Source organism: Anabrus simplex, chromosome 2, assembly GCF_040414725.1.
Source record: "Anabrus simplex isolate iqAnaSimp1 chromosome 2, ASM4041472v1, whole genome shotgun sequence".
Lineage (NCBI taxonomy): Eukaryota > Metazoa > Arthropoda > Insecta > Orthoptera > Tettigoniidae > Anabrus > Anabrus simplex.
This window is the reverse complement of record NC_090266.1, coordinates 1,073,465,129-1,073,490,844: the sequence shown is the minus strand read 5'-3', so window position 1 is coordinate 1,073,490,844 and position 25,716 is coordinate 1,073,465,129. Positions and strand designations below refer to the sequence as shown.

At 37.2% G+C, this 25,716-nt stretch overlaps 1 protein-coding gene across 4 annotated transcripts in view; it reads left to right on the top strand.

Annotated features, from left to right (window-relative positions):
- Positions 1–25,391, top strand: part of LOC136864708 (ubiquitin-conjugating enzyme E2 S) — a 123,597-nt gene extending 98,206 nt beyond the window's left edge. For all 4 annotated transcript variants that reach the window (XM_067142035.2, XM_067142038.2, XM_067142037.2 and 1 more), the window contains one exon: positions 18,337–25,391. In XM_067142035.2, coding sequence (XP_066998136.1) covers positions 18,337–18,483 — 147 coding nt within the window. In that variant the 3' untranslated portion in view covers positions 18,484–25,391. The remainder of the gene's footprint in view (positions 1–18,336) is intronic.
- The last annotated feature ends 325 nt before the right edge of the window (positions 25,392–25,716 follow it).

Here is a 25,716-nt window from a genome sequence, read left to right as displayed (position 1 = left end):
GATATAAGTATCCTCATAAAAAGAATTCAGTTTCTTTTCACTTCCCTTCACCCGCCACCTGTTGAGTGAATACTTTTTTCTTTAATAGTAAAGGATCTTCTAAATACCCTTTATCCCTACTCTAACATCTTCAGTTTTTGAGATGTGTCCTGATAAAAGGAATGCAACTCCTTTTCACCCCCGCCCCGAAGATGGTTTCACCCACAAAACGTTTTCTCTTTGTTTCTAAAGGGGATCCGAATACTAATTCTCACGTCTGTAACAACTTTCGTTACTATTAGATGTAAGTATCCTCATACAATTAATTTTCAATGATTTCACCCCCCCCCCCTCTCATTGCATTTTTCGAGAATACATGTTTCTTTACTTTTAAAGCAGATTCCAAATACTAATATTCACGTTTACAAAATCTTTCGGTATTGAGATAATAGTATCTTCATACAAATAATTCACCTAATTTTTCAATTTCCCCCCCCCCCCCCTCTTTAAGAGAATTTCTGAAAACAAAAAGTATGTATTTAGTTATTTTTAAAGGAGATTCCAAATACCAATGTTCACGTCTGTTACGTTACGTTTTGAGATATAAGTATCCCCATAAAAGAAATAACTTTTTCACTTCCTTTCACCACCCCTTTAGTGAATTTTCCAGCAAAAAAATCTTGTTTCTTTAATAGTAAAGGATCTTCTAAATACAAATTATCACGACTGTAACATCTTCAGTTTTTCAGATATGTGTCCTCATAAAAGGAAATCAACTCCTTTTCAGCCCCGACCCTAAGATGATTTCCCTCCCAAAACAAGTTTTTCTTTGTTTTTAAAGGAGATCAAAATACTAATTTTCATGTCAGTAACAACTTTAGTTTTTATTAGATGTAATAAGTATCCTCATACAATTCAAATAATTTTTCAATTCTTTCACCCCGCCCCGTCATTGGATTTTCCGAGAATGCGTTTCTCTACTTTTAAAGCAGATTCTAAATACCAATTTTTAAGTCTGCAAAATTTTTCGCTTTTGAGATAATAGTATCTTCATACATATAATTTAACTAATTTTTCAATCCCCCCCCCGTTATGTGGATTTCCGAAAACGAAAAATACGTATTTCTTTATTTTTAAAGGAGATTCCAAGTACCAAATTTCACGTCCGTAACATCTTCAGTTTTTGAGATATCCGTATCCTAATTAAAGGAATTCAACCCCATTTTCAGTCACTTTTACCCCCCACCCCCACCCAAGTGTTTTTTCCAAAAACAAAAACTACATGTTTCTTTACTTTAAATAGAGATAAAAAATACCATTTTTCACTTCTGTAACATGTTAAGTTTTTGAGATATACTGTAGAAATGCTCATATTAAAATTTCAACCCCTTTTTAATTCCCCCTAAGTGGAGTTTCCAAAAACAAATCACCTATGTTTCTTCACTCTTACAGGAGATTCCAAGTACCAATTTTTACATCTGTAACATTTTAGTTTCTGAGATAGACTGTAGACATTATCTTTCTAAAAATTCACCCCAATTATTCACTCCTGTTTAACCCCCATTAATTGGATTTTCTATAAACAAAGTATACACGTTTCTTTATTTTTAAAGTTGATCCCAAATACAAATTTTCAGGTCTATAATATCTTCAGTTTCCTAGATATAAGATTCCTCATTAAACTCATTCAAACCCTTTTTTACCCCTCCTATCGGCATTTTCCGGAAACAAAAAAAGTGTTTCTTTATTTTTAAAGGAGATTCTAAATACCAATGTTTACATCTGTAAACTTTTAATAGATACACTCATTTTTAAAATTCACCCCCCTTTTTACCCCCTTAGCGAAGGAATATTAAAAAATCGTTCCTTAGCGAGCACCTACATTGTAATATAAATTCATCCTCAAAATTTCATTTCTTTATGTCCAGTAGTTTTGGCTCGCCGATGATTAATCGGTCAGTCAGTCAGGACAAGTTATTTTATATATATAGATAGATATGATGTAATTTGCACATATCTAGGTCATGTTAGCCAGGCGATCTGTAAAACCGGCAGGGTGGTGCGCCCATTAGAAAGGTCCTAGGGAGAACACTGAAGTACTATGGCTGATTTATTTGTAAAGAAAATCCTAATATTCGCGTGGAAGGCTGTGCTTGTCATCTTGTGTACTTAGCTGCGCAAAAGGGGATGCAGTTCTCTTGTAAATGTTAATATTGAACAGTTTTTAATTGATACTTATCACTATTTGCTGAAGAGTTCAAGGATTCAAACTGCTTTAAAGGTATGCCAGGAAGTCTTTGGTGAAAAGGCTCACAAAATTTTGAAGTATGTTCCTGCCAGGTGGTTATTTCTTCTACAGTGTGTATCAAAGGTGTTGGAACAGTGGAACCCTTTAAAAATGTTCTTTTGTGTATTAGATTCTAACAGGCCAACTCAGAATTTGTGAATGTTATGGAACAGTTTGAAAATCCATCTACTAAGCTTTACCTTTTGTTTCTCAGCTCGGTTCTTCCACTTTTCAAATCCTTAAAATTATTCCGCCAACAAGAGACACCACGTATTCATAAAATTCATTCAAAGTTAAATGAATTATTCAATGACCTTATTGTTTGCTTTGTGAGAGCATCCTTTGTTCCAGAGTCCCATAGTAATTTGCTTGATGTGAAATTTACTTCTAAGTTACTGAAAAGTGACAGTGAGTTGGTTATTGGGGCAAACACATAAGGGCAGTTTCTCTAAGATAAAACTACATTGAAAAAGTTTTATTCCGATGCCAGAATGTTCTATGCAAAAATATGAGTACGTTGTCAACAAATGGCCAAGTATAGGATAAGTTCTTCGAACATGCTGATGTTTTCCTGAGGAAATCCAAGAGTTTTATCTATAGAATTTATGATTGACTGGTTTCCTAAAATTCTGTCATCAGAATAAATTGATCTTTTGGAAACAGAGTTTAGTCATTTCCAATTTGATGGATTCCCTTTTGATAAGGATGAAAGGACTGACGGACTTTGGTTTGAAATATGAAAGATCACTGATGCTTCAGGAATAAGGAAGTACCCTTCACTGAGGAAGCTAATGCTGGCTACTCTTCTAGTACCCCATAGCAATGCTCCAGTGGAAAAGGTTTTTGGTTTGTTGAGGAAGAACAAAAGACTGAAATTTGTGCTAATGTGAACACTGAAATGTTAAGTGCACATTAAGTGCAGAGGATGCACATGATGTCAAAAGAAAAAGCAAGGAAAACATGTCACCAGTCTACTTTTACCGAATAGGAACTACAAGCTGCTAAAGTGGCGACTACAGTTGTCAACAAAAAAAATGGTCCTTCAACCTCCATTCAGATATGTATTACAGATCACCTGTTACTCTAGCAGGTAAGAATCATACACTGGTTATATGCCACGCTTTGATTGTGTTACATCTGGTTGAATTGTACGTTGTTTATTTTTCAGTGATTTGTAATATAGTGAGATTTCGAAAAGAAATTACCATGTGTGCCCGCCCGCACCCCCCACCCCACCACCACCTCCTTCCCCGGTACCCTGTCGGCTGCATTGTCTATCTTGAAAGTTGGCATCTCTGTCAATCGGAACTTCAGGAATGGACGCCGTCTGTGCGGTGTAATTGTGCAGTCTCTTTCTGACCCGCACGGAATGCCCTGACCCATCATGCAACCGTCCCATACAGTAATGCATTCTCGCCACAGAATTCACATAATCCTAGACAATATTCTGATGCATTTTTGCCACAGGCAGTCTGTATTTTAATCACGAACGCTGATCACCTTTTGAAAACATGCTTTTGAGCTGTGAAATAGACACTCTTCACTTTGTCACACAGCGACTACACTTCCAACTGGATGCCCGTCAAATGCTCACTACACATCGACAAAAGCCCCACCTGACCACTCCCATATCCTATTTATGCATGCCCGATCTCCTGCGAGTGTCTGGGCTATGTTGCCAGTGCTTCATTTACGGGCCTCATACTTCACATTTTAGTTTTTGTCGTTAACCACTTGCTCGTGAATCCTTATGAAGAATGGGTACTTTGGCTATTGCTATATAGAATACAAAAGTAACTGTCGTAGAAATGTAGTTATTTATTAGCATGTTGTGAAAATACATTTTTTTAAATTTAACTGACCTCCCCACATTAAGGAAATATTGTGAAAGTCACTATGGTTTTCTCTTCAAAGCAGGAAATGGAATATGTTTATAAAATTTTTGGTGGTTGGGGGGGGTATTCTTGCGAGTGTGTGGAAGTTAATTTATTTGTTCAGTTTTTGAAATATGTCCGTGAAGTTATGCAACCCTACACAAAGTGCAATCTCTGCACACATCAGTTGAATACGCAGTGCATTGCTAGCTGCTTTTGCTGAATCTAAAAACATTGAGATATTCAGATATTTTTGAATAAAATTAACATTTTAATGACAATCTCAATAATATCCTGAACAACAGACTTGATGTACCACTCCTACGTTGTCTGCCCGAGTATGTACTCGGGCTTCCCATTATCACCGCATGGTGCCGGCCTGAATATATACTTGGGCTTGTACAGCTTTGCCTTCAATGCTTTCATTGTAGCCATAAATGAATGCAAGCACCATCTGCTGCACACCATTGGAATCAGGAAAGTAACCTCTTTGCAATAGCACTGCTCTAAGTATTTATCCTCCTTGCTTTGTCAAGCTAGAGACAGAAGAATGACGCTAACCACTGTTTGTTTACACTGTGGCTTCCTCATCACGCGGTGTTCCATGTTCTTTGCTAAATAATGCTATTGAAAGAGAATTGTACCATGATGTATGTAGTGATAGAGTTGAAGTGAACATGTTGATGATGAAAATATCAATCATGATAAAGACGACAGTAGTTGATTGGCATTTTCCTTTGAAACTCGATACTGGTCAATAAAGTTGTGTTCTGACAAACTGTTTACTGCTGATATGTTGAAGTTGAATTCTAGGTCCTATGTTATCCCAGATTTTCTAAAGGGTCCAGCAACAAATTGTTGTTGTGCCTAGGAAAAATGCTGTGTGATATTTCACCTTAGAATTCTAACCAGAAAGTTTCTATCATTTAAGGTTTGGTATTGCATGAACCACACAATGCCTGACAAAACAAGGGAAGGAGGAAACAAAATGAAACTTTACGTGTTGAGAGACTATGTGACGTTATTTCAGTGATTACAATATCTAGTCGGAACTTGGCAGCACAAGCCCACTTATCTAATGATGTTGCACCACCCCCGGCCTGGATGCGTGCACTGATTCGGTTGGGAAGGGTGTCATAAAGCCGTTGTATTCTCTTGATATCCTGAATACTGGCAGTGGGACGAAGTTGACATCTGAGCTGGTTGCGCGTTCTATCGAGGACAGGTCTGACCACAGGAGTACCTCGGCATCATGCAGGCAGTTCATAGAGATGTACGCCATGTGTGGACAAGCATTGTTCTGTTGAAAAATGGTACCGCGATATTGTCGCATGAGGGAGAACACAAGATGCAGAATGTCCGTGACGTACTGTTACGCCATCAGTTCCCTCAGCCACTACCAGCCATGACCTGATGTCATACCCGATGACTTCCTACACCATGACACCAGGATTAACACCACTGTGCCCTTAAAAAGCATTGGAAGAATGGGTTCTCTCCCCATACTTGCAGACGGTCATCTGGGGTAGTGCAGAACCGCGATTCATCACTCAATACAATGCGACACGATTCATCACCAGTCCATGCTTCTCGGTCACTGTACCACTCCAGGCGCAGCCGTTTGTGTTGTGTTAATGGCAGCCTAGTCCAGCTGCTGCTAGTCTCCGGCCACTGGTGCGGTATAACACAGAATGTTGCAGGGAGTCCATTACTTGTTCTCAGATGGCAGGTGCAGATGTGAAGAGGTTACGATGTGCTTGATGCACAATACAGCGGTCCTCCCTTGCGGTAGTCAGACATGATCGACCGGAACCTTGATGACGAGTATGCCTGACCTCGCGTTCCCATACATTCCAACATTGGGCCACTATCACATCCAAATGCCCCACAAATCTGAATATTGCATGATTTGACCAGCCGCGTAGTGTGGCGATCATATGGGAGTAGTGGATAAAAATCAAAATTAAGTTTTCTTCACGTGTTACTGCCTGTGAAGGTGCTCACTGTCCAATTAGACCTATCGTAATTTATGAGCTTCATATCCATATTGATGATTCACACAAATGCAAAGAGGAAAAGAATTCTACCTCATCAATACTTGTTTATTATTGTTATTAAAAATACAGGACCGGTTTCGACCCTAGCGGGTCATCCTCAGCTGGACATACATATACATATGACACATTGTGCAATTGCAAACATTACAATATCTAAACAGGAATATCATGTGACTGTAACATGTCAGGTTGTACTAATGAGTAGGGCATTCGTCAAATTGGAAGTTAAGTATATGTTATCATGCGTGAATGCATGCCTATGAGAAGTGAATATTCCTAAACTTAAAACTAACTTATAAGTATTCATAAAATATAAACAACATATGCGTAAAACACTTTCATGTTTGTGTTTATGGCTTGCACTGTTTCTTAAAGCTTCAGTTTGACTGCTATCATTAAGTCTAGTTGTCCATAACTGCGCATTATATTAAAACTCAGTGGCTTAAATTGTAATATGAGTTACACTTTAAAATACCAATGTCTCATTTAAAATATTTTTTGTCACCATAAGTACACGAAGGATAAGAAACCCTTTGCACCTTTAAAAGGCAAAATATTGACATAGTGTGGATTCAGTTGAGGCTTGGACGGAAGTGTAGAAATTGCAGCTTGCCATATATAAAATCCAGTTGTTTACATTAAAAGATGAGTCATAATGTCCTTTGCCGTATTAAGTAATGTTGTATTGCATTAAACCAGAGTGGTATCTCCTTCCTTTTCGTAGTTGTGTGATATTGTAAGGATTATCTGTGAAAGATAAGAGTAAGATGTGAGTGATACTAATAAATTGAAGGAATGTCTTAAGTCATGTGAGAGAATCTGTATGTGTACTTACTGCTATTGTGGTCTTGAGGTTGTATGTGGTTTGGGAGCACGTTGTGTACTGCTGCGTGTTAGTCGTGCAAAAAAAATTATGAGAGTTCCCAGTTCGATTGAAATGGACTTTGGAAGTCTTTGCTTTCTTCGAAACAGGTTGCTCCATTATTATGTTGTCTTGCGCTTATCTATTTCACTGATAAACAAGCCATCTATCACCGAACGCTTTACTGCTCTGAGCCGTACACAAGCCGAGTGGAGCCGGGTCGGAATAGTGCACAGAGCCTCTGCGCCTCGTTTTGCACAAGTGAGATTTTGGGTATTTGACAGACCTTGGTTTACCAACTTCATCCTTCAAACTTTCTCACAAATTAGTTTTGCGCTTTGCCCTCCAGAGTTAATTCCAAAATATATGTTAGAGCCATCCGGCAATCGGAGGAACAACTTTTACACCATTTGAAAAGTTCTTAGTTGCTGTCAGAGATGGCTATAGGCACCGTGCAGATAGATCGAAATGCTACTACTAGCGCTACATAGTGGCCCGTTCTGAAACAAGAGGTGAGGCATAGTGCGAGCGTCTCAGTACAACATGGGTGACATTCGAACAAGTTGTGGGTTTAAAGCGATTCAGTTCGGAGATCTAAGTGAATCATCATGCAATAAAGGAAGAAACCTCGTCAGTGGCCACGTGAACGGCGTTGAAGAGTGAATTTCAAATGGTTTCGGGTACATTACAGGAAAAGTCACCTGTCAAACGTCTATCACTTTGCCGCCTTATATCGTGAAACTTGAGGTAGGCAACGTGTAGTTAGCTAGGATCCACTTCAGTACCAGACATGTGCCATTTTTAGAATTTTATGTGACACAAATTTTCTTTTGGACAAGATTTTAAATTTGTTTACAATGATTTTAACATGTATTGTATACGTCATGTCCCAACATATTTTATAACTACTATTCCATAATATTAATATCATAAGAAATCACAATTCAATTTTTACAAATTATAAATGTCATTGTCATCTAAACAATGTTTTTTTTTTAAGATTAATTAATATGGATGATGATCTCCAATAAATGAAGGGCAAAATATGTCCCATAATATTTAGATTTTCTATGTTTAATTAACCACATAACGTGGTACTAATTGTATTGAAAAGGTGGGTTAATAAATATACTCCTTTTGTAAATTATGTAAGATCGCTGTTTTCAATACGGAACAAAAATGAGTGTGGTGGTTGGTAACATACCACTTAGTCGAGCAGCTCATCTTTCTCTCAGTTCTTCCCAGCACAAACTTTGCAACATTTTTGTAACACTACTCTTTTGTCAGAAATCACCCAGAACAAATCGAGCTGCTTTTCTTTGCATTTTTTCCAGTTCTTGAATCAAGTAATCCTGGTGAGGGTCCCATACACTGGAACCATACTCTAGTTGGGGTCTTACCAGAGACTTATATGCTTTCTCCTTTACACCCTTACTACAACCCCTCAACACCCTCATAACCATGTACAGAGATCTGTACCCTTTATTTACAATCCCATTTATGTGATTACCCCAATGAAGATCTTTCCTTATATTAACACCTAGATACTTACAATGATCCCCAAAAGGAACTTTCACCCCATCAACGCAGTAATTAAAAATGAGAGGACTCTTCCTATTTGTGAAACTCACAACCGACTTTTAATCCCGTTTATTAACATACCATTGCCTGCTCTCCATCTCACAACGTAATCAAGGTCACGTTGTAGTTGCTCACAGTCTTGTAACTTATTTATTACTCTATGCAGAATAAAATCATCTGCAAAAATTCTTACGTCTGATTCCACTTGTTTACTCATATCATTTATATATATAAGAAAACATAAGGGTCCAATAATATTGCCTTGAGGAATTTCTTAATTATTACAGGGTCAGATAAAGCTTCGCCTACTCTAATTCTCTGATATCTATTTTCTAGAAATATAGCAACCCATTCAGGCACTCTTTTGTCTAGTCCATTTGCACTAATTTTTGCCAGTAGTCTTCCATGATCCACCCTATCAAATGCTTTAGACAGGTCAGTCGCGATACAGTCCATTTGACCTCCTGAATCCAAAATATCTGCTATATCTTGCTGGAATCCTACAAGTTGAGCTTCAGTGGAATAGCCTTTTGTAAAACCGAACTGCCTTCTATCGAACCAGTTATAAATTTCACAAACATTTCTAATATAATCAGAAAGAATGCCTTCCCAAAGCTTACATGCAACGCATGTCAAACTTACTGGCCTGTAATTTTCGACTTTGTCTATCACCCTTTCCTTTATACACGGGCTACTAGAGCAACTCTCCATTCATTTGGCATAGCTCCTTCAACCAAACAATAATCAAATAGTACTTCAGATCAGGTACTATATCCCAACCCATTTTCTTTAGTATATCCCCAGAAATCTTATCAATTCCAGTCGCTTTTCGAGTTTTCAACTTTTGTACCTTAATCTAAATGTCAGTGTTATCATATGTAAATTTTAATACTTCTTTAGAATTAGCCTCCTCCTCTATCTGTACATTATCCTTGTAACCAACAATCTTTACATACTGCTGCTGATGGAATATTTCTGCCTTTTGAAGATCCTCACATACACACACCCCTTGTTCATTAATTATTCCTGGAATGTCCATCTTGGAACCTGTTTCTGTCTTAAAATACCTTTTACATACTCTACCATTTTTCACTAAAATGTGTATGACTGCCAATTATGCTTGCCATCATGTTATCCTTAGCTGCCTTCTTTGCTAGATTCAATTTCCTAGTAAGTTCCTTCAATTTCTCCTTACTTCCACAGCCATTTCTAACTCCATTTCTTTCCAATCTGCACCACCTCCTTAGTCTCTTTATTCTTCTATTATAATAAGGTGGGTCTTTACCATTCCTTACCACCCTTAAAGGTACAAACCTGTTTTCACATTCCTCAACAATTGCTTTAAACCCATCCCAGAGTCTGTTTACATTTTTATTTACAGTTTTCCACCAATCATAGTTACTTTTTAGAAACTGCCTCATGCCTGCTTTATCAGCCATATGGTGCTGCCTAATAGTCCTACTTTTAAGACCTTCCTTTCTATCACATTTATTTTTAAGTATGACAAAAAACAGCTTCATGATCACTAACGCCATCTATTTTTTCGGTTTCTCTATAGAGCTTATCTGGTTTTACTAGCACCACATCCAGGATATTTTTCCCTCTAGTTGGCTCCATCACTTTCTGAATCAGCTCTCCTTCCCATATTAGTTTGTTTGCCATTTGTTGGTCGTGCTTCCTGTCGTTCACATTTCCTTCCCAATTGATATTTGGTAAATTCAGATCTCCCGCTACAGTCACATTTCTTTACAATTCGTTTCCCACATAGCTGGTTATCTTATCAAATAATTCTGAATCCGTGTCAGCGCTACCCTTTCCTGGTCTGTACACTCCAAAGACATCAAGTTGCCTATTATCATTAGAAATGAGCCTTACACCTAGAATTTCATGTTTCTCATCTTTAACTGTTTCATAGCTTACAAATTCTTCTTTCACCAGAATGAATACTCCCCCTCCCACCATTCCTATCCTATCTATACGATACACTCTCCAGTATGCTTACAATATTGTGATTTTTTATTCCACCTTTTCAATACAATTGGTTTTATGTTATTAGATCATAATGCTACAACACTATTTTATAGGGATATGTTTCGCTTGAATTTCAAGCATCCTCAGCGTATGTAATCATCTCAAGCTTAAGATCTGTCATATTTGATTTGCTTAGACAAATTTGTGCTTAATTGTAGTTCTAAAATTAAGTAAGAAAATATATAAACATAGGAATTTATGAACACATTAATAGTTTAACAATATGAAGGACTATACTAAAATTGGAATAACCGTTAATTCTAAAGATATTGACGTCCAAAACACAGTATCTTCAAATGTTGAAAATTTGGTTAAAATTGTTTTCTCAAAGTTCTAGTTTGTTAAAAACAATTGTAATTTGACTTCTGTGTTAAAATTTGAGTCGTAATTATAGTTAAAACTTATTGGTGTCTGAAGATTAAAATCTTGGATACGTTGGAATTCAGCTTCAAGTTTTAATTTTGAGGCTTGCTACTGTAATTTAGTAGTTTTGAACAGTAAAATGTTGAATTAGTTAGTTTCATCGAACTAGTCTTGTTTTTATGATCAGATTTTCCGTTGGTAGTAGTTTGTATTTATGAGGGTTTTAGTCAAAAGGGACGTCAATCCAAAATCTTGAGGAGTTGATTTGTTTCTTTCATAATATTTGAATGATGGTGCGTCCCTTTGACTGCTATTACAAAACCTTGTGAACTTTGTTACATGGTTATCCTCATAAATACAAACTACAATGGAAAATCTGATCATAAAAACAAGACTAGTAATCTTTCTGACAAGTTTAACATCTTGTATGAGGAATTGATTAAAACGAAAGTTAGAAAGATACGTCAAACTTCAACGTGTCACACGCTCGATGACACTCGCTCAGGTCGTTCCTCCAGCCGCAACACGCCCTCCCACTTCCCCTTCACACTCCCCGTTCAGTGTAGTAACTACTTGTTTGAATTCAGATAGACCCATACCTCAGCAGAGGTGAGTCCTCTTCCGCGCATCAGGGCCAATAACAAGGAAGTAAGTAATGCAGTTTAAACTATATGTATTATTTCATCTTCCATCTCCCTTCACTTATGCTGTACTTAGCTTTCTTTCATTTCAGACAGAACATTATTCAATTCTACTAATAACTTTACTGCTTCGTCCCCGTGTTGAATTCGAATCCTTAAGCGTTCATTCTTAAATACAATTTAAAGGAATGTCTACCAAAGATCTGAAGGGTCTTTTATCAAGAAATATTTTAAATCAAAGGTTTTAATTCACATCTGTGCTCATCTTACGATTTTACAAGTCCAGCTGTTAGTTTTCACGAATTTTGTCATAAAGAATTTTAATGAACAATCCACACCCTATGACTTGAAACTTTAACAGAGTTTGCTAATAATGTATTTTAAATATCCTTATGTATAAAAGTGTTCTTAATTTGTCTTACCAATCTAGTAATGTAATATTTGTATCTGATATATTGTGTGATTTATTGTAGCTGATGATGTCCCTTAGGGGAAGAAACATGTACTAGATTTAATAAATTATATGTGTATTGAATGGGCGAACTGCTTAAATATAATATTCATATAATATATATATATATCATATATTTATATAATGTAATAGTCGCTACTTGATTTTATAGTCAATACAGGTTTTTATGTAAAATGAAGCTGTTAAAGCTTGTTACATGTAATACCTAAGCACTCGTCTAAGTCATTTTTTGTTCCTTCACACCCAAGGATTTGTTGCACACGGTGTAGAACATCTGCACGTTCATTAATTTATCCAGTGCTATCAGTGTACATTAAGGTATGCCATAACTTTATCCATGATTTTCTGATTAATTATTGTTTAACATTTCCCCATGCTTCAGCCACCCAGATCATATCTTTTGTATAGACCTTTTTAAGGATTTGGAGCCTGTGTTAAAGAATGGTCATCAGTCTTAATCATACATGTAAGAAGCCTTTTTTCATATGCATATTCTATATTTTGAAGCACCTGCTGGTCCATTGGTTGCAGCATTGGAGTAACATTAGCTGGCAGAAAAACAGCTTTGACAAACAGATTGACAAGTCCATGCGTTGAGCTGTGTTGGGGCATTGTCAAGAACAAGTAATGCCCTCAGCAGTAAACCATTTTCTTTGTTGAACTTTGTTACTGCAGGGACATGCTGATTATGAAATCCTTGAATAAATCACTGCTCATCCACTCATTTTTTGATGAATGTAGGTCACAAGTGAATTGACATATTTTTAAAAGCTTTGGAATTTTTCGATTTGCCAGTGACCCATTGCATGCCAACACTGCCATGCTAATTGCTCATCTTGAAACCAGGTGCATTAAGTTCTATCTTAAGAGCAAGGCTCTTTTTTTTTTTTTGTTGCTTAAAATCAACTCCATTCTGATTGCTCCTGTACACTTCTTTGGCAATGTTCCTTCACGGCCTCATAAATATGACTTCAACAGCTGTAGCATTAGCAGTTTTTGTTTGAGAAAGTGCTGGCAAATTCTGAAACATAGGCTGGATGATCTAATGGCAGTGACACACCCGTGATTGAAAGCTCACGTATTTCACCCTGTCTCCTTTTCCACCGGTCTAACCATTCATTATTTCAGTAAAATCAGTGTCGCCATTCATAAATTTACTCAACTGCTGGCCTTTTTCCTGACTTAACGGGCCACAAATAGGGCTGCCTCTTTTCCTTTCCCACGAACCTGCTACGCAGGCGTAGTAGGGGGAGAGGTGATACTCCCACGTGGCGCTTCCCAGGTGGCGGATAGGAGGGTCCTAACCGGCTTGCCGGCGGACTTGAGGGAAATAAAATACCTCTCGCGGACCTAACACACACCCCCTGTGGGTGGGGGAGGCAGACGAATAATACACCCACGGTATCCCCTGCCTGTCATGAGAGGCGACTAAAAGGGGCGACCAAGGGATGATTGAATTATAACCATGAAACTACTTTTGATTCGTACCATCACGCAGGGAACACCATGGGTCGCCTTTACTTGCGAGTAGTACCACTCTGTAAGGTACTGAATAGTTCTGTGATTCGTAGCACTCAAGCGGGGTTCAGTGTGGGTTTCCAGTACCCGTGAGTCGTACCCATGTGAGCAACACCACGGGTCTGGGCGTTGCCTGTGAGTTGTACCACTATATGAGCGACACCGTGGGTCTGCGTCGCCAGTGATTAGTACCCACTATGTGAGGAACACCACGGGAATGCCAGCGCACGTGATTAGTACACCTAGGTGAGGAACCTCATCGGTTTGCGTTGGCTATGTGTGGCGTCATTGTGTGAGAAACACCATAGGTCTGCGTTACCTTTACGACGTACAATACTTGTGAGTCGTACCTTAATGTTTGGAACACCGTGAGTTTACGCTACCTTTGATTAGTACCGCAGCTTGAGAAATATCATGGTTGTACTTTACTCGCGACATGTACCATGTAGATGTGGATTTTGCACCCCTTTAGACATCAAGCAGCATTGTGCTTTATAAGTGGTTCCTTGGTCAGTAATAATATTATTTACGATCTTTTTTTGAGTCTGATCCACTGGTGTTTGTTTGTTTGTTTTTTGTTTATGTCCATCCATTCATTTTTCATGACTTTTTTTTTGGGTCAGTGGATTTTTTGAACTTTATGTTGTCATTTCATTTCGTACCATTAGGGGCCTATGACCTCGATGTTAGGCCCCTTTAAACAAGCATCATCATCATCATCTTTTCCTTTCCGAGAAAATCAGATAAACACTGCTCCATCTAAATTTTTATAATTGGACAATTTAGATGTATGCGGTTCACAGATTTTCTAGATAATGTTAGAGAAAAATTCTCAATGTTTCATGATTTTTCTTCCTGTCACTAATGGTTGCTTTTCCAGCACTGAATTCAGCTGCTAATTTAGTTTCACTTTCTGCTTTATCAAGGCTTTTCAACGCTTCAATTTTGTATTTTTGTCACACCAAACTTCGTTATCTCTTGACTGACATATTAAAAACAAAAGCCAACTCAATACAGCAAACACAGCATAGTAGAGGTTAATAGTTAAGACACACTGATACGCACTTCACTATAAAACATGTCGCAGCTCGGCATACACTGAACAAAAAAGTGGCCAAATCGACACTCGACTGTCCTTGACCACTGGACTACCTAGCGCGTGAGTCTGTTGTAAGAGTACTGATCGATTCAAACAACCACACACAAAAATTTCTTGCACATAACACACACTATTATTTAATACTATACTATATTGTTATTGGCACAATACAGAAACATGGGTGTACGGTACTCTATAATGTACTGGAATTAAATTATAAGATTCAACATTGAACCCCAGTAATCCGAATTTTTGCCAATCCGAACTGATCTCGGTCCCAGTTAGTTTGGACTAGCAGGGTAGTACTGTATTGTCATTGAACCAGTAAATGTTTTACCTGATCAGTTACATCTTGCAGTTTATGTTGCAGTTCAGTATGGATGAAATATGAACTGCAAATTTCCTCCTTATTTCTCCAATAAAGTTTAATGCTGTATGGTAAAGTTGGGAGAAGGCTTTCATATTTTTTTTAAAGTACATGTATTAATTTATTGGATCAAAACAATTTTGAATTATAAGATCTCTTTATAAATTGTCATAAAAAACTCAAATGTAAGTCAGAGTAAATAACTGTAAGAGCGAGATAATAGTTGGAGGAGTATAACATAGTCAATTAAATTATCGGGCATTCAGTCATAGAAAATTGAGTGTCTTGAGCTCAAGTTGGCGGGTTCCATTCTGGCTCAGTTGGGTGATATTTTAAGCTGCTCAAATGTGCTAGTCTCACATTGGTAGATTTACTGGCACATAAAATAAATTCTGTGGAACAAAATTCTGGCACCTCTGCACCTCCAGAAACCAAAAAAGTTGTTGGGATATAAAACCAGTAAGATATTGTTGTTATATTAATAAGTTCCACCGTATAGTGTAGTGCTTAGATACCTGCATTCTTTGCTTTGGTTAAGGAATGATGTATTGATGTGATTGGTATTTAAGACTGTTTAAATGTAAGTCACCTTATGTGAGTACATTTACTGGTTACCATGTGAGTTGAGTACACGGTTTGGGCCGTGTAGCTGTGAGCTTGCATTCAGGACATAGTTGATTCAAACCCTACTGCCGGCAGCTTTGAAGATGCTTTTCCGTGATTTCTCATTTTAATACCAGGCCATGGTCATTTCCTTCGCAGTCTTGGCCATTCTTGTCTCTGTTGGTGCGACATAAAACAAATAGCATAGATTTACTGGGCAACACTTTTGAGTGCATACTTCCAGCACACTGATGTCTTAGAATTCTGAAGGAATGGAGGGATTTTAATTGAGATTAGTATTAACATTGAACTTTGGACAAATGGGGAATCTCATTTCATTCAAAACTTATTGTTGTAATCTGTTGGTTCTCATATTTTCATGAGATGTTATAATTTATTATAATGGATCCATCTAATCAGTAAAGAAAACCTGTTTGAGAACGTTGGCATTTTTCATTTTATTTTTTCTTCAGTTTCAGTTGCCATTGGATAATGCTAGATTAGTTTTACAGAATTTCATTGATTCCCCTTGTCATACAATCCATACTTCATATTATAAAATAATTTTGTATCATGCATTTTATTCTTTATTTATTTATTTATTTTCCATAAATTGATGGTACAATTCAGGGATGGTGAGTGGAGAAAAAGTATGGTCCAATGTACATCAAGGTGCCTCCATCCCCACTTAAAATTACAGTATTAAATAATTAAAAGTATAAGTTACAGAATGTGCTTGTATACAATTATGGTATTTACATAGGTTTTTTCTTTGAATATTATGTCATCAGGATTACCGTATTTGCTCGCATATAACTCGCACTTCTTTTGACAAAAAGTAAGTGTGGACATTTTCGGTGCTTGATATATGCGGGGATTTTTGTGCAAAAGTTCGTATTTCCAAAGAAAAATGTAAAATTTGTATTAGGCTATTGAAACGAGACAACTGGCATACTTACCCTATTCGTTGTTACTTCCTTCAGTCTCCGAGCTATTCTCGCGTGCATCATTCTGGTCACCATTCCGTACTGCATCGCCCTGACTTCCGTCCAACGCATTTGCGATGCCCGTCTTCAAGAAACTCTTCACAGTAACGTCTGTCGACACCGTAACCCATGTCCGCATAACCCAGTCACACACGAGTTCAACTGACGGCCTCTTTATTTTGCCTGCTGGCGTCAGCTCATGCTCCCCTCGTGCCATCCATTTGGCGTACAATTTACGTATGTTGTCCTTGAAGGGCTTGTTGACGGAAACCTCTAAGGGCTGTAGACAATGTGAGAGTCCACCAGGAATTGAGCGAGATCAGTTTTCATTTCCTGAAGACGTTTCTTGGTGTCTTCCACCAAGTATCCGCGGAAACTGTCCCACACTAGCATTGCTGGGCATCAAATCAGTGCCCCAGGCCGTGCTCCCCACACTGTATGGGACCAGTCCCGGACAGGAGCTGTATCCATCCATCTTTTCCCTTGAATGCCTTTGGGAAACTTCGCTTTATGCACTGTTTTCCTTTTGAAAATAACGTACGGTGGTAATTTTCTTCTGTCTGCATTGCTGTTTTCCACACTCAGTTGTACGTAGAACGCTTCTTGTTGATGGTGGTGTTGTATGGCATGTCAAAGTTTTATTTTGTGTATGTACCGTGTCTTTATGACGTCAGAAATTAATGCGAGTTATGTGCGAGGAATTTTTTCAGATCCGAACAGCTGATCCCTCCTTTAATAGCTAGTTCGCACGCTTCGAAATGTAGCATCTCGTGCGAGATACTAAAGCCATCATTTTGCAACTCTGTAACATAATGAAGCAACTCATCTTCCAGCTCAGGAAACTTACCAGTTTTTGGCCCTCGATTTCTGTTTACGCCAGTAGCGAACATTAAACTCAATCACACTGAATTCTCGACCAGCAGCTCTGTTATTATGTTCTGCAGCATATTTTATGATTCTGAGTTTAAACCCAGCCTATAACTCCCACGTTTCTCCATAACTTAAAGTTCGACCTACACAAGAAAACTTAACTGAGAAACAACAATGAAACATGAAGACAGAATACTGGTACTTGTTGACAATACAACAAATGGAAGATACCTATTACCATGATCACTTGACTGCCTGGACAAGGAAACACTCCCAGTCACGTGGTCAGCTCTGCCAGACAGGTAGTGATAAGCATATTGACAAAGACGGAAGAGTGAGAGGGATGGCTGAGTGTGACTGATTGGCTAGAAATGCGGCTTGGGCGAAGTTTTGTGAGTTACGTATTTTTGTTACAACAGCTAGCCTCAACCGTTCTGCAGGTAGAAAGAAATGCACTTCTTCTTGTACTGTCACGTACAGCAGTTTGTACAGTCTCAATATTTAATGTAGGCACGTCCACGGAATACCCAAACTTTATTTTGTGTATGTACCATGTCTTTATGACGTCAGAAATTAATGCGAGTTATGTACGAGGAATTTTTTCCTGCAGTCTCAAATGTTAAAAATGTGGTGCGAGACATAGGCGGTGGCGAGTTATATGCAAGCAAATGCGGTATATTCTGCTGGAGTATGTGTAGATCATTGTATATTAGCACACGAAGATGATGTTATATTTTTCTTTTCAGGCATTCAAGGAGCCAAAAGCAGGTTTGGAGCTGGGTGCATCATCTGGGGATGGCCCAATGGCTAAGAAACATGCTGGAGACAAGAAAGTGGCTGCTGATAAGAAGAAATTGCTAAAAGATAAAAAGAGAACATTAAAGCGGTTATAATGTGAGATGTAACTGAATTATTTTTTTTGTGTTTGTGAAAAACTGAGTTAAATCAGTGATAAACATTTATCGTACCATGAAAAGATACGAGCTGATACAACTCGGTCATCTTAGCTGTATCTACTTTTGTGGTGATTTGAGAATTAAAATTACACCGACTGCTGATCAAAATGTAAATCATGTTGCATAAGCAATGTTTTTTTAACCATAGTTTTATTACAGTTCAATACAGGATGTAATATTGGAAAGTAACTGCTCCTTAACTCTCCTTTGTTATAATGGGGCAAAGGGGAGGATTCTTTTTAAACTAATTATCTTATTGATGGATTTCGTTGTTGATGCTGTGATCACATTTGCATTTTTATATATATGTACATATATGCAGTTTTCTTAAATGAGGGGTGCTATTCTCCACCTAACAGATTAAAGATGTATTGTACCTTTGTCCTTTATCTGGTAGGTCTGAATACTTAATCATCTTGATAAAGAAGACTGTTCCATATGGGAGTATTTTCACTGTAGTCGGTCTCTTTCATTTTGTATTCATCCATTTTATAGCTACCTGAAAATTGATAGTAATTTTGTAAGTCTGCCTTGTATGCTTTGTTCTTTCTTGATAATTTCTTGTGTCTCTTGTCAGGAGATTTGTTGCAAAACAGTGGCCTTCTCAGTTATATAGGAGTAGAATATTCATGTAGTGTTTGTTAGCATTTTCTAAGAATGGATATTGAGATGGTATAATCTGAAAATTATCAACCTCTAGAATCAATTGAATAAATTACATTATGTTTTCTTTCTGGGAACTTAATTTTTGATATGAAGACCAAAGGCAGGCATTTATACAAGTGGAGGCATGTGCTTCCCCTAGTGAACCGTCACTGCATTGTTGTACGTAGGCTTGTGGCAGTGTCTCTACGGTGCACTAGCTGCCAGGATCTTGGAAAAGTGTAGCAATCCAACTGATGAGCCCACTGCTACATTGGGGCGAAACACTGATAATTTCATATTGAAAAGGCCTAAAGAACTTGAATGTTTATAAGCTCCAAAATGCTTATCCTATATAAATTCTCAGAATTACAGTGAGTTTTGTAACAATACAGCTGAAAGTGTTTTTTGATGGTCAGGATGATTCATTGCATAGTTATTTTTTGTTCTCAGTGTAAATAAACCTTATTCATATAACCTCTATGAGAATATATATTTCTATTATTTACAATACATGCTGAGGGATAAGGTGTTGAAATAATGTGTATACATCAGGAAAAAAAAGGGGGGATGCAGAAACTTCAAATATCATTGTTCATTTCTTGTCTAAGAAGAATTATGTTGGTACTTCTGCTTTAAAGACTTACCTATGCTATACTGTTCTGTAACTATCCCCCAGCCCATTCAGTTTTATTCTATATGAACTTAAATAACTCTCTGCATTGTTAAATGTTTATACAGTAAAACCTCGTTAATTTGAAGTCGTTGGGACTCAAAAATCGGACTTCGAATTACGTGATTTCGAATTAACCACCAATTCGCAATTCAGAAGTACCAACCCTTGCCGCGTTACGAAATATTCTAAGGCCCGTTACTGCATGCAGTTAACCTTGATTCACAGTTTATACCTTTCAAATGCCATTAAAAAAGAACTATTTCCAAAATGTATCCAAAATGGTGCATTTACAGTATTCAAATAGTGCACTTGCATATCTCACTGGCAAATATAACCTCACGCAACGAAAAAAAAGCATGATTCAAAGACGAGGAGAAATTTATGCTGGCTCCCATGTGCAAGTGCTTTATTCATTGGAGTACTATACTGTATGCATTTTAGATGCCTTGTATTTACACAGAAAGTACCCGATGCCCTTAAAATCAAACTTTCCTATGACTATCCTTGTACGATTTCCCGCCATGGCACTTTTCTCGTACTTCAGAAATGTAAACACTTGCCGCGTCACAAAGTATTCTAAGACCCATTAATACATGCAATCACCTCGATTCACAGTTTAAACCTTTCCAGTGCCATAGAAAAACTATTTCCGAAATGTATCTAACAAGGTACATTTACAGTGTTCAAATAATGCACTTGGATAAATCACTGACGAACATAACCTCACGCAACGAAAGAAAAAAAAAATCACACAATTCAAAGACGAGGATAATTTATGCTGGTTCCCCGGTGCAAATGCATTATTTTTTGGATATCTGTACTGTTTGCATTTTTAGATGCTTTGTACTGGGATGGAAAGTGCCCGACACCCTTAAAACGTAGCTTATCGAACTTTTCTGTGACGAGTTGATAAAGTTTCTCGCTTCCATGTGCATTGCAATTGCAACTCTCTACAATGACCCCCATCCCCGACCCTTGTACTATTCTCCGGCTGGCACTTTCTCACCATAAGACCGTTTGGGCTCGCATTAAAATAAAGCAATGCAGTTTCATCGGCAATGACAGTATTGTTCGGTGCCTACGAATTTATTATATGAGCCACGTTTTTTCGTCAACTGTCGGCATCGCCAGTGTTCGCGCATTCTGTTTTCCCGCACACTGCCTGTTGCGTGATATTACGGCGTTCCTGAAAAGGTCGAATACAAAAGAATTCCGATTTCATTCAACTTGGCAATCATGAAGCGCACTGTAGACCCACCGAAGTGAGTGTAAGTGTGGAAAGCTACCCCTCCACGTTCCAGAACACGCGTTCTATTATGACGTGGATAAATTTCGAGTTGAAATTACTCTGTAACATACTATTGTTTTAAAATGTAAGGGCAGTTTCGAATTAAAAGTCTGAATTTCGGTAATGGGGCCGACATTGTACTTCGAATTACGAATTATCCGTATTTCGAATTAAACAATTTAAATAACATGCAAAACTGTATCTCATGTTTCCGGGAATGAGAGCTTCTTCGAATTACGTGGGATTTTGAATTAACCGATTTCGAATTATCGAGGTTCTACTGTACATCCCCTAATCTAACTTGCTTCGAGGTACTATCTATCCCATGATACCTCTAAAATGAAATTTGTCAGTTGAGACATATGTGTGAAAACTAACCTTCCTTCAGCTTATCCCTGTTATTTCTAGGATTGTTGGAGGCATCCAGTTATTTTGGTTTTGGCCAGGGCGGGGTGTTAAATCCAGTTGCCCTTCCTAATGCTATGGATTCTTGAGATGATTATCTCAACCCAGGATTGACTGGGAAGCAGAGTTCAGCCTTCTGGGTGGAAAGCCAGCAGCTAAGCAACGGAGCTAATCACGCTCCCAAATCCTTTCTTCAGTTTATCGCAGGTATTTCTGAGGTTGTGGGAGCCACCTGACTCATTTTGGGTTTCAACGAGGGATTAAGGCCGGATGCCCTTCCTGACACCACGTGATTTTTCAGATAAAAATTCCAACACAGGATTGATCGTAAATTGAACCTCAGCCCTCTAGGTGGAGTGCCGGAAGCTCAGCCACTTTGCTAGTCACATACACATCCCACAACACATGTATTTTGCTTTTTAAAAAGTCACTGTATATTGTATTTTCTCGAATAATTCATGCACTTTCTGACAAAAGTATAGGTAAAATTTCAGTTGTGTGAATTATTTATGGAATTCTAAAACATGAAAGGTGTATTAACTAAAATCTTATGAACTAATGTACATAAAGTATGATATAAAAATAAACTTTGTAAACGTTCATGCCATTCGACATCAAATAGCTTATTTTATTAGGTTTTTTTGCAAATCAAACAGAGGGTCTCTCATGAACATTGAACATGTGTATGCTGGAATGCTCCCATTACAAGCTGATAACAGCTCCTGATGCAAAGTAAGATCGAATTAACTAAGATACCAATCCTTATGAAATGGCATACCGGCAAAAAAAAATCTGCCTACAGCTAAGTGCAGCAGATATTTGTAAGCACTACTGCAGGAAGAATCCTTTGCTGCTGTCGATGCTTGCTTTTCTCCATAGAAGGTCATCTCTCTCTGCCATCTGACACACTCGAGATCCTTGTTTTCTTCAAGCTGTTCTCAATCCGTTTCAAAAAAACTATGTCCCAAGTGCACAAAATCCACTTGCAAAGTAGTTCAACAAACGGTTCCCGAATAATTCCTCGGCCTGTTGAACTTTTGTCCACAACCCTAAAATGAAGCAGTAGCAAAAACTGTGATTTTGAAAAAATAAATGCAGATACTGTGAAGGTCCAGATTTGGCAGCATCTACAAACCAGTGTATTACTATATATCAGAAAAGGTCTCTTGTCTAGTGCTTGAAGACTAAAAGAGAAGATATCTCGAACATTTCTGTATATTACATGTATAGTATTCCAGAATTGAGTTAGTGACATTAAATATAAATTACAAGGTTACGATAAATTTAGCAATAATATTAAAACCACTTATATCATCATGAGCAGTTGCTTTCATCTGCTACATCCTTTTCTTTTTTTTAGAACTTGTCTAGTTTTGAGTTATATGAATAGTATATTTTACTCCTCAAAAACTCAGGACTAGTATTTAGCTACTGTAAGAGGGTTTTTTTTTTCATTCTTTTTAGTGCTTGATCTCTTAATAATCACCGAGGAATTGAAGAAAATTTAGTTGAATTCTGTGTTTCAGTTTCCAGCCTATTTCTTCAGTCTGAAGTAAAATTTGACTGCAATTGTTAAAAAAAAAAAAGAGAGAAATGAGGTTCCAAATATTTATTTACATCCCATAAAGTTGTTACATATATTCTAAGGAGATTTTAATGAAAAAAAATTGTAAAAGCAATTGTGTTCCTTAAGAAATGCAAAATATCTTTCATTCTTTGGTTTCATCATTGTTATGCCTTTGATGTTCTGATTAATATTGTATGTAAGACATTATTTGTAATTTACCCACCACACATACATCGTAAGTTGTTGTAATTGTTGCCTAACAAAAAATGGAAGGGAAGTGTAAGGAATAGCTAAATGACTTAATGATGGCCTGGTTGCCAGTGCCAGGTCAATAATTTTTCTGTTACATTGCAGTGACTCCATTTCCTGAAAAATCTGTCCTTATACATCTTATAACTGGAAGATGGCTGTTATATATTACATCAAATGTAAAACTGATAGCAGATCTTGTTTTCCAAGTTGTCAGGCCGAATTTGCATTTTGAGGAGTATCGACATTTCATCCACTCTGCCACAGTCCTTGGCAAGACTGACAGATGGAATTGACTCCTCTTCATATGGGTCAAGGCACAAGCATCCACTATGGAGTTCAGGATTCTTAGGAAGTGACCCCCGGGTCAAACTGCTGCCTGTTTTCCCAGTACTGGAAGTTAGATTCTGTTTAAGCACTGGCTTCTTTCTTGCAATTCAATTCGTTCAAAGTAGAGAAACAATTAACTCCAATTGCAAGGAAGAATTCTTACACTTAAAACAGAGTCTGGTTTTGAGCACCCAAAAGCAGGCAGCAGTTTGTCCCATTTATAATTTCTCCTCAATTACAGACTGCATAGTGAATTGCACCTCCACTTATATACTCGTACTTATATAAGAAGAGGTCAAATCAGTCTTATGAGAACGTCTCAAGAATGTATGCTTTAGAGCAGGTGAAATGTCGACATTTGTATAGCGGTCCAGAAGATATCGCCTTTCTATAAAATACCAGCCATGGCTCGACATCATATTCAACGGCAAAACCTCATGTTGTTAGCTAAAATAATTACTTGTATGTCCACTTCTTATCGATGACTAAAAAACCATTCTGTTCCGGTTACCAGATTTTTTTACCTCCACATGTTTAAGGAATGTGGTGACTGTTTTGACCTTGGAGTTAAGGTATGACTCATGATACAGTTTATGGGACATAAATACCAAAGAAATTAACATATGATTGGAAATGAATTGTTCATGGCAGGAAGAGGAATAGTTTTACTCTGCATTTGTATGTGTGGTGTACTTTTTTCAGTGATCATGGTGAGCTGGGTCAGAAACTTATCTAAATTGTGACTTTCTCCACCCATTTTCACATCCAAACTATGTCTTGGGTGTAGTGTTGTAACGTAATTTTAAATGGAATGCAGGTATTGAGAAAATTCAATTTCTGTTTGTAAATGAAACTGTATTGACGATGAATTACACACTGTATATAGGAAAGAATGAATGCTTTTTTTAAAATTGTTGTTAGAATGTTTATTTTAGCATTGGGTCTGAATTCATGTTCAACTCATACCACAGTTAGCTGTTCACAAATTATGAATTATGACCAGGATATAAATAAGGTGATTTCTCTTCCTCACTCTATGTTGTCTTTTGAAGTGCATTTTTTTATTTACTACAGGCTGTGTATTAATGTTCTGAAGATCCTAAACACCAAGTAAATTAACATATGATTGGAAAGGAATTGTTTGTGGCATGTATAGAAGCTTTTATCATATAATGTATGTTTGAAGGACAGCTTCTTAACATGGAGAATGAATGTCAAACAATGCTGTAAAGTTCCTTAAAATGATAGAACATAATCATTCAACAAATTAGTTCCAGATTTCTTTTTAATGGGCGACACTTCAACATATCATTTGGTATAAACCTAGCTGGCCTATACGTTATTCTGTTTCTTATTTTTTACCCTTAGTTTCTATTTCTGTTATTGTGACATTTTGAATGAATGTTTTAAGAAACAAGATTGCTAATACCATGATTTTTTCTAAAACTGTATATATAACTTAATATTAAATTATTGGTAGCCTCATTGACATGTTATGAAATATTTTTATGATTATATTTATTGTTTTTACTCTTCTCATGATTAAGTATGTGTACCTGTACATATGTAATCCCAAGGACATCAATGAAATCAGTGCTGAATGAAATTGAAAATTTGCCTTTCCCTAATAGTTTTGTTGTGTATTTTACTATTTATATGCAGAATAAATTGATGTATTTTATACCTTATACAGTGTCTTTTTTTTTTTTAATGTATGGTCACTCAAAAAGACAATGAATGCACAATATTGTACGAGTTCCTCACCGGTATACTTTTCTCCGAAACAGTTAAACCCATTGATTTATTTATTCTGGGTATCCACAGGGTTTGTACCTACATAAATTATATTTTGATAATTAAAATTTAATAATGCCTTTGCTGGCAGGACCTACTGTTTACAGTGCACTATGTCTTCTGGTATGGGCTAGAGCAATTTTGTTACTTTCATTGATCTGTCTGTCTTATCCTTGGCTTTGACAATATGAAAGTGACTGAGATATGAGCGATGCTAGT